The sequence below is a fragment of the Mchenga conophoros genome, linkage group LG20 (assembly GCF_057382185.1).
Source record: "Mchenga conophoros isolate Kocher_MC1m ecotype Shallow Benthic linkage group LG20, M_conophoros_male_GT1.1, whole genome shotgun sequence".
NCBI classification, from domain to species: Eukaryota; Metazoa; Chordata; class Actinopteri; order Cichliformes; family Cichlidae; genus Mchenga; species Mchenga conophoros.
Window position 1 is genome coordinate 17,480,280 of NC_140545.1, and position 15,396 is coordinate 17,495,675.

General features: G+C 38.7%; 1 protein-coding gene across 1 annotated transcript; it reads left to right on the forward strand.

The window, feature by feature from the left end:
- The first annotated feature begins 266 nt into the window (after positions 1-266).
- ccnq (cyclin Q) lies at positions 267-10,720 on the forward strand. Its single transcript, XM_085260410.1, has 6 exons — positions 267-405; positions 520-654; positions 3,159-3,342; positions 4,423-4,555; positions 4,818-5,036; positions 8,308-10,720. The coding sequence occupies exons 1-6, from the start codon at positions 402-404 to the stop codon at positions 8,395-8,397; spliced, it is 765 nt and encodes a 254-aa protein (XP_085116536.1). The 5' UTR covers positions 267-401; the 3' UTR covers positions 8,398-10,720.
- The last annotated feature ends 4,676 nt before the right edge of the window (positions 10,721-15,396 follow it).

Sequence of the window (15,396 nt, forward strand, 5' to 3'; positions counted from 1 at the left end):
TCTGATTCCGTGTTTGTAATGATTAATTTACAAGTTGTTTTATTGGCCTAAATGTGATCTGTTCCGCATTCAGGGGGCTTTTATTTTGAAAGATCTCAAACGGAAGTTATGAGGTAGAAATTATTTCGTATGTCAAAACACATCATGTGCGGATGCTTGCGTTTAATTATGTTTTTATTTTCCTGCAGACGGGATTGCACAGAGTGTTGCATAAAGCATATTTCTTTCTTACGCACTTAAAATATATATATATATAACCGGAAGTCCAACTATTTTTCTTCCGGGTATTACTAGCGGCAACTAAGAAGACAAGTTGATTAAGATATGTAACTAACAAGCAGATCTTATGTTTGTTTTTCAAAAAGTAGGAATAAATATATCACGTAGAATTTGCACTTTGGATGGGTAAGTTAAAAGTTTACAATGAAACTCACAGCCTTCAATTATCATCTTCTTGACTCTTGTAGACAGTCTGTGCTTTTTTTCTATTGTTGGTTACCCCTGCTTGTACTCCACTAGACATGCAGGGACCATCTGCTTACTCGACCGCATCTCTGCGCGTTGCTGGAAGGAGAGACTCTGGTGGGGATATAGCGGCTGACCCGAGCCTTGACACGAAACACTTTCGCGTTTGTCGTTTCATCATGGAGACAGGTAATCCAGGGGTGGTCTGTGTGTGAGTGTGAGAGAGGGTTCGAAGAGCAAGTTTTCAGGGCTATAAAGTAAACTTATTAAGTCTTACCTGCTAGGAATGACAAGTAAAGTCTTTGATTTAAAAAAAAAAGTATAATGAATTCAGATTAATGTATCAGCTGATTTACGTCATCAGTTGTATCAAAAGTTTTTTAAAAAAGTGAGTTGTTGTTCATTTTTATTAATTGGTTTCATGTGTTTGAGATCGCTGTTCTGTTGGAACACTCAGTTATTATCAAAGTTTTAGCTAGCCAGCTAGCCCTTAAGGTGTGCTGAAGTTGAAGAGTTTGGAGGTAGTCCTCCTTCTTCATAATGCTGCCTATTTTGTGCAATGTACCAGTACAACTCGTACCACCACAAACGGCCCCAGAGCATGATACTTCCACCACCATGCTTGGCAAGATGGTACAATGTTCTTAGGTTTGAAAGCTCCACCTTTACTCCTCAAAACGATCTCTTGTTATTTTGTCCAAAAAGCTAAATGCCTAAAGTCAAATGCCTAAAGAGGCAACCATGTGAACAGCATTAAATTTCAGCTGAGCTTGAAAGTTTCATTGTTGGCTTGAGCCTAGTTGGTTCCTGGGTTATTTGCGAACATCGTAACCAATTTTGTCTCATTTGGGTTTTCCTCCAGACTTGGCGAAGTGGTGACATCTGAATAACGTGTACTTATGCACAATTGTCTGAACTGATTATACTGAAAGCACAGTTATTCATAAATGTCTCCAAGAGACATTCCCAACTTGTGTAAATGTACACTTCTGCGTCACACGTTGTAGTACTTTCCCTTTGTTCTGAATACATTCCAGTTATTGCTGTCAAAGAAATCCTTTTTATGCTGGTCAAGATTAACTACAAGTTATAGTCAATCATGATCACTAATGAGAAGTTAATAACCCTGTGTCAAGTTAAAAGACACACACTTTAAACATTTAAGTGAGTCCATCATGGTGGACCCTAGTAAATATCTTAACGTCTTCAGTTCTGCCACTTGAAGCTCCGCATCCCATCTTTCTTTCAGCCCCACCATCTCCAAACCTTACATCATAGCAGGTCTCACTAGCTTCTTGTAAATTTTACTCTTGCTCTTGTCTCAAATCCCCCCCCCCCCCCCATTCCCCTTGACACCTCCCCTCTTACCCACTTCATTGTGCTTAAGAGTGTTTTGAACATTAGAAACCCATGTTTAAATGCCTGAATTCAGCAATGCATGGTAAACATGTTCACAAAAAATGCTTTTGGTCTCTATAGTTAATCACTCCCCTCATTACAACTGTACAGAGGTGCTCATCTTGATTCTATTTTAAAAATATATTGTTATATCTGTATGTATATTATATCTAATAAAGACTATGGTTTGCTAAGAATATACAGCACACCAAAAAACCATAATAATTTTTGTTTTCCTATTTTCTGTTTGAGCTCAGCGCTGCATCTTCCGGTCTAAATATAGCCAGTTCTGTCTCAAATAAACAACGAGGCAGCGGGCAAAGTGCTAACACTGTCTACGTTCATCTTTTGTATTTTGTCTAAGCCTGGAAAAAAAGAGGTTTCGTTATAGGACAATACTTTGTCTATGTACTTACTCAGTGAAAACATAGATTTTGACTAACCTTTGCTGCCCTACGATCTAGATCTAGATGGTTAAAGTATGCATTATTGTTTTTTGTTTTTTTTGTTTGTTTTTATTTATATCATGTTTTTTTTTTCTACCAAGTGGAAATGGGCATCTATAAAATTAGATAGATGGTGCCAGAAATTTAGAAAGACTAATCAGCCTTTTTCCTGAAATGGTCCTCACTTTCTGACACATGTGATCACACCCGTGATTAAGCAGCTCCCATTGACATTTAGTTTTTGACATAAGGCAAGTGATTGCTTATTTTGGTGTAATGATAAATTAAAGAACACATTTTATGCTCGTCTTTATTTTCTTTCAAATACATTGCTCCAGTGGTAGATGTTCATATCACCATAGTATCAAAGAATGAGCCAAAATAATTTTGCTCTACACTCTGTCTGATGACAGTGAGAGATATCGGAGTTCCCTATAATAGTCATCTCCCATTGCTCTGAAGCTTAAAGGGGGAAGACAGTCTGTTTCACACAGCGTATGAATGCTGTGCTGAGACCCAGTAAAATCTAAATAAGGACTATTTGAAATTTTAAATCATATAGAGCTTCTTTACGAGAATTCAAGAAAAAAAATATTGAGTTGGAAATGAGCAGGTTCTCTTTAAGAAAGTCAAGGTTTAAGGTTTTTGAAACATGTGTCCAGTATTATGTATTCTTTCCTGGTTTTTGATTTGTTGATTTAATGGGATTTCAAACAAATAGTAATGTGAACTGAAACTGCATTTCAGGATTACAGCGGGTGAAAATAGGTGTGAATCAGTCAGCTAAAGATGATAAAACATTAGTGTGCCCTTAAAGACCTACATCTTACCCCCTCCTCTGTTATTCAGGAGTGAAACTCTGCATGCGCTCGGTGCCCGTGGCTACAGCATGTGTGCTCTATCATCGTTTCTTTGAGAGGGTCAGTATCCATGCCTATGAACCCTACCTAGTGGCCATGAGCTGTGTGTACCTGGCTGGTAAAGTGGAGGAGCAGCACATCAGGACCCGTGATATCATCAATGTAAGCCACAGGTAATAATTTAAAAGATGGAGTGTATAATCGACATTTTAACCTCACTGCTGAGAGAAAAACAATTTCTTGCTAACTGAGCCTCTTAGATATTTGACTTTGCTTGAGAACAAAAAGGTTGTGTTTTGTCTTTCTGAACTCTTTTTGTTATGAGAGGGACATTAAAAAGCCCCAAACATTTAATAAATCATTTTTAATGAGTAGTCTGCTTTTCTTGAATAAATGGTTTGGTCTGAAAAACATCACAAGAGTAAAAACAAAATAGCCTTGACCAGGAAGGCTTGTAAAGCCCAAGGTAATATTTTTAGATAAGACTCTGTCCCATCAACAAGTGCAAAACCAGAATATACTCAGTCTCCAGTCATAAACATACATTTAAATAAGACATAAAACAAAGTGCAAAAGTATGTTAATTTTCTGGGATCTGCACTTGGTACCCTGATTTTCTTAAAGTATGACTTTGGGCAGGCTCTAACCCACTCATGTGTGAGAAAATGCATGGAGAAAACACATTAACTTAAGAGTAGACATATTAAAAAGTGAAAAAAAAAACATCAACATGAATAATAATAAAAAGTATTTCTGTTAAAAATTAAGCCAAGTTAAAAGTTGCCAGTCCCACTCCTCCACATAGTGGCTTGTTCTGAAGCTTTTGATTGTTTCAATATTTGCATTCACTGAAATTTTCCCTGTGCCTTAAAAAAACCTGAACTCCACTCTGCACATGGAACATATGTATTATGTAGTTTGGCACTAATTTTTCTGAGGAAATATCATCTACACATACAGCACATATTGCTCTTAAACTGAAGTAGACAAGCATGCTATAAATGGACATCCTTTTTAAAAAAAAAAAAAAAGCACAACCCTTCCAGGCTCTTGTCCCAGTGCTTTAAAAACATGTGGGCGGGCACCAGTTTAGCTCAGCTGGATGAGCAGGCAACTGTGAATCCTGTTTTATTTTACATTTCACATCACACTTTTATGGAAGTGGATACATTAAATAACAAATTCTTTACCAGGCAGTTTAACCATTCAGTTTTTGGAGCTGTCACCTTAAATGCTCTCCTCCACCCTTTCAGGTATTTCAACAGTGGCAGTACTCCTTTAGAATGTGACAAGGAGTTCTGGGACCTGAGGGACAGCGTGGTGCAGTGTGAGCTCCTCATCCTCCGACAGCTCAACTTCCAAGTCTCCTTCGAACACCCTCACAAGGTAGTTGTGAGCGCACGTGCACGGATCCCTGTTCCCTCCTTATTTGGTGCTAAACCTCCTTTTTGGTCTGTGTTACTGCCTGATTTTCTGATGCAAATGTGCTTGTGTTTATGATCTCTGTGATCTCTGGGACAAATAAGTGTTTTCTGTTGGCTTGAATGCTTTTAGTTTTACTTACATGACCCTTGCATTTAATAAAATAGTAAGTGTAGTAGTGCCTGATCTCTGAAGTTTAAATTTGTCTGCTGTCTTTCATCTTCAGTATTTGCTCCACTACCTGCTGTCTGTCAAGTCACTTGTGAACCGCCATGCTTGGTCTCGAACTCCTGTAGCTGAAACTTCCTGGGCGCTGCTTAGAGACTGTTACCATGGAGCCATGGTCATCTGCCACAGACCCCAACACATCGCCATAGCAATGCTGTACCTGGCTCTAAACAGCTATGGAGTGGAACTGCCTGCTGGGGAGAGAGAGTGGTGGCAGGTATGTGCTGAAAAGTGTTCCTATTCTCTCTGAAGAGAGAGGGCTAATCCAAAGTGCGTGTGTCCGTGCTCAAGTGAGAGAAAGAATCTGTGCACTGTAGGTGGATTTATTACTTCAAGACATCATCTTATAGGAAGTTAGAGGCTAGCAGGTGTTAGCTGATAAACCCAGAAGATGAAAGTTATTTCCTCCTTCATTTAGCTCTGAAATCAACACAGGAAATTCTGATGATGATGAACTGACATCTCTACTTTTCCATTAAGCTCCAGTTTAAACAGAACAGAAACCCTCCTTCACTTTCCTTCTGTTTTTCCCTCATTTTGAGATGATGATGTCGGATCAGAGTAGCTGCTCACATCGCACTTTCAATTTAGTGAGGGTAGAGGCGCAGGCATTTACACTGTGTATCACGAGTGTCAGTTTTATGCCTGGATGCCAACATGAAACTACAGGGAGGCAGATTAAATCTAATATAAATTTAATAATAGAGAAAATGAATTAAAAATTAGAAAACAAGCTAACAAATTACATCCAATGACAAGCTCAGCATTACGTCCAAGGTCACAGTTCGTCAAAACAACACAAGTTGGTATACCAGTTGCAGTGTCAGATTTTGAAAAAGGTTTTAGTCCCATTTGGTTGGTGCGATTTATCAACTGATGTGTCACCAATGAAAGCAACTGAAATGGCAGATATGTGACGGCAAATGTCAAAGAGTAAGAGATGGAAGCAAGTGGGATATCAGTCAAAGTGTTCCAGTGAAAGCAACTGAAATCTCAGGGAAGAATGTAAACTGTAAATGTGATTAAAGTTTCAGTTAACTTCTAAGCACTAAAGATACTTAAAGTATTTTAGTGTGCAAACCTCTGGTACTCATTTGTGTGTAGGAAGTGACAGCCGTTAAGTGTCCAGTGTCAACATGTTAGCAGCAACAAGAAACATTTAACTCGATGAATAAGGATGAGTAGCTGAAGTATGGCAATGAAAGCAAGTGAAATATCATGGCTGAAAATACTTGAAGTGACAGTCTGTATGTTTACAGTGACCATAGTTATAGATATCAGTTCAATTCCATTTTATTCGCATAATGCCAGATCACAACAACAGCTGTACTCTAAGGTAAAGACCCTACAATAATACAGAGAAAAGTGGAAAGGAAAAACTCCCTTTTAAGAGGAAGAAACCTCCAGTAGAACCAGGCTTAGAGAGAGGCAGCATCTGCCATGTGTCTTTAGTTAAAGCCTACTCTTCACTCTTGATGTGTTATTTGAAAGCAGCTGACTGATGAGCTCATATGCAGCCAGTAATGGTAACTGTGTGAAACCACCAACTGGTAAATGGTAAGTGGACAGGGTTCTTATAGAGCTCTTTTCTAATCGACCTGAGCACTCAAAGTGCTTTACACAACTTGCCACATTCACCCATCCACACAAGCACTTTTATCTATGCTTTTTCTATGTAAGTGCTTTATATCTAACATTCACACACATTCAGACTCTGATGGATACATCAGAGAGTAACTTAGGGGTTAGTATCTTGCCCAAGGATATTTGGCATGCAGACTGGAGCAGCCAGGGATCAAACCGCTAACCTTCCGATTAGCAAATGACCTTCTCTGCCTCCTGAGCTTCAGCCACCCCGACACTGCATTTAAAATGTCAGTTAAAGCATCTGTGTTCAGTTAATTGAACCGTTAGTTTATGTGCTGAAGTTGATAGCAGTCGAAAAGTAAATAGATCTTTTATAGAGCTGCTGTAGCTTCAAAAATTAAGGAATAATCTGCAGTACCAAAGTGGTGTTTACTGCCTCATCCAGGTGGTCAGGGTTGTATGCTGATGTTGCGCCACAGCACTCTTTCACATCCAGAACAGTTTGAGCTTGACTGGAGAAGAAAACCTCACATCAGCCACTTTTTTTTTTACATTGAAACCACAAGCCCCAGACAAAGTTACATGATGTCCTACTCCTCTATATCAGAGATCATTTTCTTCTTTTATTGAGTGGTATGGAATGCCTGAGAACATTTCCAAATTCTGAATTAATACGCCACAATTCACAGTTCATTTATTAAATGTATTTTTGTCTATATTCTATAAGTTTTTAACTTGAAAAATTAAAACCTTTTGAACTTTTGTGATTTATAATGACACAAATGGATAAATACTTATGTATAGCACATTCATAAATGTCTAAACTTCTGACTAAACTCTACTTTATATGTTTATAAGAAACTCGTGGATCGATCACAGTTCTTACAGCATGCTACACAAGTTAAAGATGGAAAAGCCTTCCTGGGCCTGTCAGCCAGCAGATTTCATTGTCTGACTGGCCCAGGTTGCATTTCCAGACATGTGAGAGGTTTGGCCGTTTTATAACATGCGGTCAGGATTCGCTGCCTGCATTCTTGGTAAGTGTTTACCAAGAAGCACAAAACCTTTGCATGTTGAGTTGTTTTTTTTTTTTGTTTTTTTAAACTAAATGATAAACAACAACAATAATAATATCCAACTTTATTATTCAAACAACTTGTTAATATCTGGATATTTTCTTGAATTTTCACTTTCCATACATTTCACTCTAGCATAGTTATGCAGACACCAGAAGAACAAGAATACAAGTACCTTTTGTTTAAAAATTAATGACTTCACTATAATTTTCATAGTTTTCAAAGGCTCAGTTTGCTGAATGAAACCCTTGGTTTGAAACTCCTGTTGTATATTGGTCCACATGAGAGAGACTTGTTTACCTGTGGATAACTTTTTGTTCAGCATGTCCTCATTTCCTCAAGTGTCTGCAGGAGACAATAGCCATGTCAATGAAAAATCCAGCTGGTTGACACAAATTGGAATTATTCTTTGAAGGAGCCTGCAGGATGTGGAACGTGAGCTCCTGGCTTTAAGTGTGTGAGCTGCATTTAGATTTGTCTATAACAGCACTGTAAGGTGGAGAAACAGTATGTTTGACACTAACTTTGATAAAACTAAAATCATGGAGTGCCTATGCAAGATCTGTACTGTTTGTGCCACTGTGCACTTAAACCGAAGTAACATTAACCTGTCCAGATTAGATTTTTTTTTTTTCTAAGTTGCAGTATTCAAATGGAAATGGGGCAAACCCAGTTTTTTTCTGTCTTTCTGCTTTGGTCCTCAAGGCAAGAGGACAAAAAAAATATGTTTTTTAAAAATGGTGTGTCGACCTTTTGATGTCTGCTGTTTATTGAGGTGTGTGTGTGTGTGTGTGTGTGTGTGTGTGTGTGTGTGTGTGTGTGTAGGTGCTGTGTGACGACGTGATGAAAGCAGATATCGACGCTGTGATCGCAGACCTTCTTCAGCTCTATGATATGGAGGCCAAGTGTATCTGATGTATCTGAACAACACACCTACAAGACCATCACGTCTCTGTTTTGCCACTTGACTGTGCAGTACAAAGCTGAATGTGTGTTATGGTGCACATTGTAGTGTAAAACTGTACTTATATAGTGCTCTGCTATAACTGAGCACTCAAAGTGCTTGTGTTCAGGTGTGTCTAAGGTAGAAGAGCACTTTGTGTCTTTGCCCCAGTTATTCTGTGAGTTAACAAAAACATGCCTGCACTACTGATTTCTTCCAGTGTGGGGAGACATTTCTTTCATTTCTGATCTGTTATTTGTCGGCCTTGCACTGCATAATACATCCTGAGCGCTTCAAAAACATGCTGACTCTCAGTACCACCGATCTCTTCATATTCCACACATCACACATTTTTACTACAAATGCTAGATGGTGACTACTCTTAGATCTTTCTGGACTAGGGTAGTACAGCACAGTTTTTTTGTTTGTTTGTTTTTTCTTTGAGATTATAGGCTTGATTAGTACCTTGCAGAATAAACCTGCATATTTTCAAGGACAATGGATGCTACATACTGGATACCATAAATATCTTGTATTTTTACGATGCATAGTATTCACATACAAATGCATTGGTTGGATGAAGTATTATAGAGGAATATCTGTAATTTCCATTAATCCATTCATTTTTATTAACTGCTTGTTCAGTTCAGGGTCACAGGAGGCCTGGAGCCTATCCCAGCCACGATGCCTCTCGCTTAGGGCGAGAGGCATCGTGGCTAAACAACTTGCAAGTCTGTTTCAGGGCTAGCAAATTTTTACATATTCATACATTTTCTCCATGTATAATAATGTTTACATATTATGATTAGAAACTATTTGTAATTTAAAGGGGGCTCATTCTGATAATAATACAAATATTTGGGACTCGTTTCCCCTATATTCTGTCAGAAATACATTGTGTTACAATGGCTTTCCACCAGGAAAGATGTTAAACCAGCAAGTGGAGTCGGGTATAGTGCTATAGAGCAACTAAAATGCTTATTGCAAAATGCACAGACATGAGCAAGCTGAGTAAGTGCAGCTCTGTAGACGGGGAGACGAGGGAGTATATTTCCCACTTCCAGCATGGCGAGAAAGTAACATGTCTATATACCAGGGGAGAGCTGACCTCATTCACTTACAGTATGATTATAAGACTGAGCCTACCTTAAGTTCATGGATGTCAAATGAATAGATAAAACAGTGTTAAGAGATTTTTAAATGGTTCTTTATTCCCAAGTTTTACTTATATTTTTTTCAAGCTCATTTATAGGAAATACTTTGAATGGAAAAGACGATGTTGAACTTTTAAAGTTTAATCATTTAAAGTTAACATTGTGTCACCCAAAAATGAAAATATGGTGTTGGAAATGAAAATAAGATCTTTTTAAGGAAACTATAAAAAGGAACTAAATTTGTAACCAATTTGTTTGGGACTGAGACAATAAAGGGAAATGCTGAGAAACAGACTAAGAAATTCTTGTGTTGTTTTTTGACAAAATAAACAAAAGGAAGATAATGATGTTACAGTGATGTCCATAACAGGTATATTATTCCCTTCTTAGTGCTTTTTGTGGTTACATAGCATGTTTCATTTAGTAAGATTCACATTAGCCACAACAATGCAGCTGCTATTTTCCCTGGAACATCACTACATTTTGCAGAGTCTGATGCGTTTTGTGACAAAACAACATAACATACAAAATAACATTTCAGCATAATCTAATATGGCATACATTGACAATAATTAAATTCATTTGATTAACTTCTACAATGATGAGAAACCTGGCAGAAGTATATTTTTTTTAAATCATGTTCCACTTATTTCTTGTAAGGGCATATGAAATTCCTTTAGTCAAATAATAATACTACTACTGAACTGGAAATGAGCAGAATAGGTCCAATTTAAGAGCGGCTTTTTGTTTGTTTGTTTGTTTGTTTTGTTTTTTTTAATTATCAAGAGTGAGTATGCAGAAGTTAATGGCAAACCTATTACTCATTTTAGGGTTAAGGACTGAAAAATCTCCATCAATACTAAATATAACCATCTCGACTCACAACTGAAATGCTTTGTTTTATCTAAGACTGCTGGGAAGTACTGGAAAAAAATTAAAGCAATTTTTGCTCTCTGTAAATCCCTACTGGATTTTAGTGATGTCTTGATTCTTTAGAAGGTTTGATCATGAAGCAGGGATTAAATTTCATTCTGTTTGGTATATAAATAAGTCCTCAACAAGTCTTAAATGTAATTTCTTACATTTCAAAAATGCTTGATTCACTGCATTGTGTCACCTAATGTGACTTGAACAGGTGTTCAGTTGTTTTTATGGCAACAAATACCAGTAAACAAAGTTAATAATAAATAAAAGAAAATATGTCAACACTGTTTGTGAAGTCACTTTTCTTTGGTCCTCAGTCCTCATATTCTTGTCTTTCCTTCACCAACCAACTTTTTTTAGGCAGACTGCTTTTCCCTCTCTGAGGCTGGTTCTGCTGTACCTATCTTCCTGTTAAAATGTAGTTTTACTTATCACCAAGTGCTTGTTCAAAATGCATCACCTAATGATTGGACTTCTCGCTGTTAGTATTCGGATGCATTTCAATACTGCAACAAATGACTGCAAGTTGTTATTTAGCAAACTCATATAAAGTTAACCATTAGCGTCAGGTGGCTAATAATTTTTCGCGCTGGTAGTTTGGGGGTTTTGTGTAATATTTTGTTTCAGTAAGCAGAGTAAAAATAATCAAAGTATCCAAAATAAAACTACAATGTTTGGGAAAGCTATGTCAAAAATTCCCTGCTCTGTTTAACAGGACTTGGAAAATATTTAACTACCAATAAATCTTCATAGAGGGCTACAAATTCTGTAATCCTCATCTGTACATCTTTAATACCTTTAACTCAAATCAATGGCTAGACAGTTGAAACTTGAATTCAACTTAGTGTTTCAACAGTGATTCCAAACACACACCAAAACTGGTTTTGGACTGGATAAAGCAGGCTAATATTAACTTGCTGGAATGGCCTTCCCAAAGCCCCGTTTTCAACCCTACTGAAAAATTGTATCAAATATCCAGCAAATACCAGAGGCTTGTTGATGGCTTACCAGAAGCATCTGGTCAATGTGCAACTTCTCAAGGGACATTTAACAATTAGCCAGATATTTTCCTGGGTATATATGTATACTTTTATCTTGTGTGGATTAGAGGAAATCCAAAATAAATGAAAAACTTGTGGATCCTATTCTTACTCAAGGTATTCCTGAATCCTTTGGTGAATGTACTGGTTCTTATACAACATGTCTCATTCACCCATGCACTAATATTCATTCACACACACACACTGGTGGAGGCAAGCTACAGTTGTAGCCACAGCTGCCCTGGGGCAGACTGACAGAAGCGAGGCTGCCATATCGTGCCAGCGGCCCATTACCAGTAGGTGGAGTGTCTTGCCCAAGGACACAATGACAAACACAGACAGAGTTGAGGATCGAACCGGCAACCTTCCTGTTACAAGATGAGCTTCCCAACCCCCTGAACCACGGTCGCCCCAATAGAAAACACCATAAGAAGATTGTTGTTGTGAACCTACACTACAGAAAAACACTAAACTGAGATAAATCAATATGGTGAAATGTATGTTTTCTTCCTTCTTGTTTGGCACTGTGCTTGGATGTCTGCCACACTGCTGGTTGTGATTATCTCTTGAAGATATACTGATGATAAGATGAATATGGAATATATCCATCCTTACATTCTGTATGTTGCCATTGCTGCTGTGTGCGAGGAGAAAACTGAAATTGTGGATACTATTAAAGTCTTTTTTTTCTTCCTTCTGTTCAAAGCTTCTTAGATGTGATATATTTAGCAGATGAGCACCTTACTTTCCTGAATTTAGCTTGCAAAAAAAAAAAATCAGGTCTGCCTGTACGTGTGTGTTTGTCCAGGTTGAAGATAGTCACATGATCATTTGTGACACATCTGAGTCTCTGCCCCCCTCCCCCCCTCGTCCTCTTCGTGCATTCTGCCTCTCTTCACGGGGCAGGATACATTGCATGCATCCCAACAGCATCACGTGTCATGTAGCATTCCTCTTCTTGACACATTTTCTCCCTTCTCATCTGTCACTCTCGTTTAACTCCAGCTTTTTTCCCCCCTTGTGCATGTACTGGGAAAAATCTGTCTGCTTCTCTCCTCAGTTGCTCCTTTCCTGTCTTCCTTGTCTCTGTTTTTCTTCTCTCTCTGTTCCTGTCCATCTCCGTACTTATCCCTCTGCCCAAATCCTCAGCTTCCTTCCACTGCTTTTGTTTTCACCGTCTGTCCTGTGTCCCTGCATCTCCCACATTTTTCTCTGCTTCTCCTCCCTTCTGCTGTCCTCCTCCCTCTGTCTCCCTAATGTTGTATTAATAATGGAGAAGGTGCACGTTCAGGCAGGCTCCATAAATTAACCATCAGATGGGAAGGAGCAGAGGAGTAGGGAGAAAGGAGAGCAACATAGATGGATGTGAGAGGAGTGGAAGTAAGGTTGGTAGGTGAGGAGAAGAAGGAGGCAAAGATGAAGGTAAAATGACGAGTGGAGGATTGGAGAGTTTATCTTTGTATCGCACTTCAGCACTCTCCAGCCTGCTTGGATGGCCTCCCCTCTCCTCTGTCGACTTCTGATCTGTTTACACATCACTTCAGCCTTTACTCTGGGCTTGAGGGCAAGTCAGAAGGTCACACTCACACAACCAGCTGTGTTCATGTGCATCTCCATGTGCACGAGTGTTTATATCAAAATGACAGTTTGGGATGTTGAAGCTGTATCAAGCCTGCAGTCTAGGAGCTGAGTGTCCTTGACCTGATAAAAGCCCTGCAGTCTTCAGCTTCAGACCTATGAGAGATCAACCAAGTGCTTCTAAACACACTAAATGCCTAATGCACAGACAATAGATTGAAGAGAGCAAGTTTGTCTGTCAGTTTGTGTGCGTGCGTGTGTGCCTGGTCTTAGTATTTAGGGGAGGAGCAAAAAGAGCAGTTTGCATGATTCATCGTTCGTGTAAACAGAGCGATAATGAAAAGATGGATCGGTCAGCAGACAGAAAAATCCATCGTACTGTCAGCTGAAGGTCTGTCAAGGCCTTATGAGACACAGCCTTTCTTAGTGGGAATATAATTATAAAGAAACTGTTCAAATGTGAAGCATTTCTTTGTAAAAATAGATGTTATATAACAAAAACAAAGTGTTCTGAAAAAACATCTTCAGTTATAATTTATTAAGAGTTAAGACTCAAGGCCAAGAGTCTCTAGGCATGCCAGCAGCTTGGAAGCTTTACTTGGATGTAACCATGCTTTGAGCGGATATGCTAATATGAAAAACCTGTAAACGAACGCTGGTGATCCAGTTGTCAAGAATAATATTCAAATTTGGTACGAGGTGGGAAAGTATATATTTACAAAAAAAAGATTTGTATCATCCATCAGATGATATCATATCCTGAGTCGTCTTTTCAGTCTGACTAGAAAATATGTTGTTGTTGTTGTTTTTTATTCTTTTTTAATGCAAGAGTTAACTACAATATCTACTGCTGAGATGCTTTTTTTTAATTTTTTTTTTTAAAGCAGATGAACATATTTCACTCACTGGATCCCCTCAATTACCTGCCACATCATGACAAATGACAAAGGTTTGTTTAATAAGAGGCGTCATATCAGAATTTTGTGTCTTGTTCCTCGGAGACTTCAGTAGCTCCACTATGTGACTTTGCACTGTCTTTTCTGCAATATAAATTTTTACAGCTTCTCAATTTTTTGGAAATTTAATTAAACTCAAATGAAACTTAAATGGAAGCAGGAGCTTGTTTGTTAACTTGTAATCATAAGCATGTCTCCAGCATGTTGATAATTATCAGTAAGGTACAGAATTTGACAGGATAAAATTTTGACCTGAGGCTGGTGCTAGATTAAAACGATCAGCAAAGGAATTACAATTCACTACCTGGGACCACATCCACGTTTAGGTTTGGCAGTGTTTCGAGTAGATAATGGCAGATGGTGTGTGCATGAATTGAGCCTGCAGTTTGGGGAAGGGCTCAGAGGGGACTGGCGCCGGCTCCCAGGCAAGCCAGATCCTCATGTACTAATGAGAGGTAAATGAATTGAAAAAGGGACGGAGGGAGGGTGGGGCACTAAAACAAGAACAAACAGCTTTTAGTACAGGGGAGTCATATATGGACAGAGAACCAACTCCTGAAATCAAGATATACTATCTCTCATTCATCATGTGGAATGCAAATCACTCTCAACTGTGATTGAGCTAACAACACAAATGTGAACCTCAAATAAAGACGTAAGACTTTACTTGAATTAAAGATAACAAGATGAAACTATAAAATCAGCACCAAAGCTTTCATCAAGATGTGTGTGTGTGTGTGTGTGTGTGTGTGTGTGTGTGTGTGTGTGTGTGTGTGTGTGTGTGTGTGCATGGACAGTCTGTGGTCCATCTCCCTGCAGTGTAGAGGATATCTATTAATAAATTCATTTGATTCATCTATAAATACATTTCTCCTCTTTCTCCTCACACTGGCGTGCTGTATAATGCTGTACAACAGCAGCCATGCATGTGGATGGGGGAGGGTGGTGTGGGTCTGGGTGACTGGTGTACGTGTGTGTGTTGGCTGGAGATTACATGAAGTGAACATATGACTCTCTGTTCTTCAGCGCCAGGATATGCAAGCTTTCAGCACAGTGGACAGTTCCTGAGCTTTGTGGAGTTGCAGAGAACAGAAGAACAGCCCCCAGCTTCTAAAGTGGGATTAACTCTGGTCCCTCTCACCCAGACACATGAGCTGTGGACCAGCTTCCCAATGTGTGGAGGCCACTATCTACAGGGCTTGTATGTGCAGACTCTGAAAAGAATTGTTTTTGCACTTGACTTCATAGAGTTTGCATGAAAAGAACACTTTGTCTCTTCAGTTGATCTCACTCCACATAACAGGGCATCCTTTTCCATT

What these genes read in the sequence shown, in the direction of transcription:
- ccnq (XM_085260410.1), top strand. An exon ending in TCGTTTCATCATGGAGACAG is followed by an intron (nt 655 to 3,158) that starts GTAATCCAGGGG and finishes TCTGTTATTCAG; the next exon opens with GAGTGAAACTCTGCATGCGC. An exon ending in CCTTCGAACACCCTCACAAG is followed by an intron (nt 4,556 to 4,817) that starts GTAGTTGTGAGC and finishes TTTCATCTTCAG; the next exon opens with TATTTGCTCCACTACCTGCT.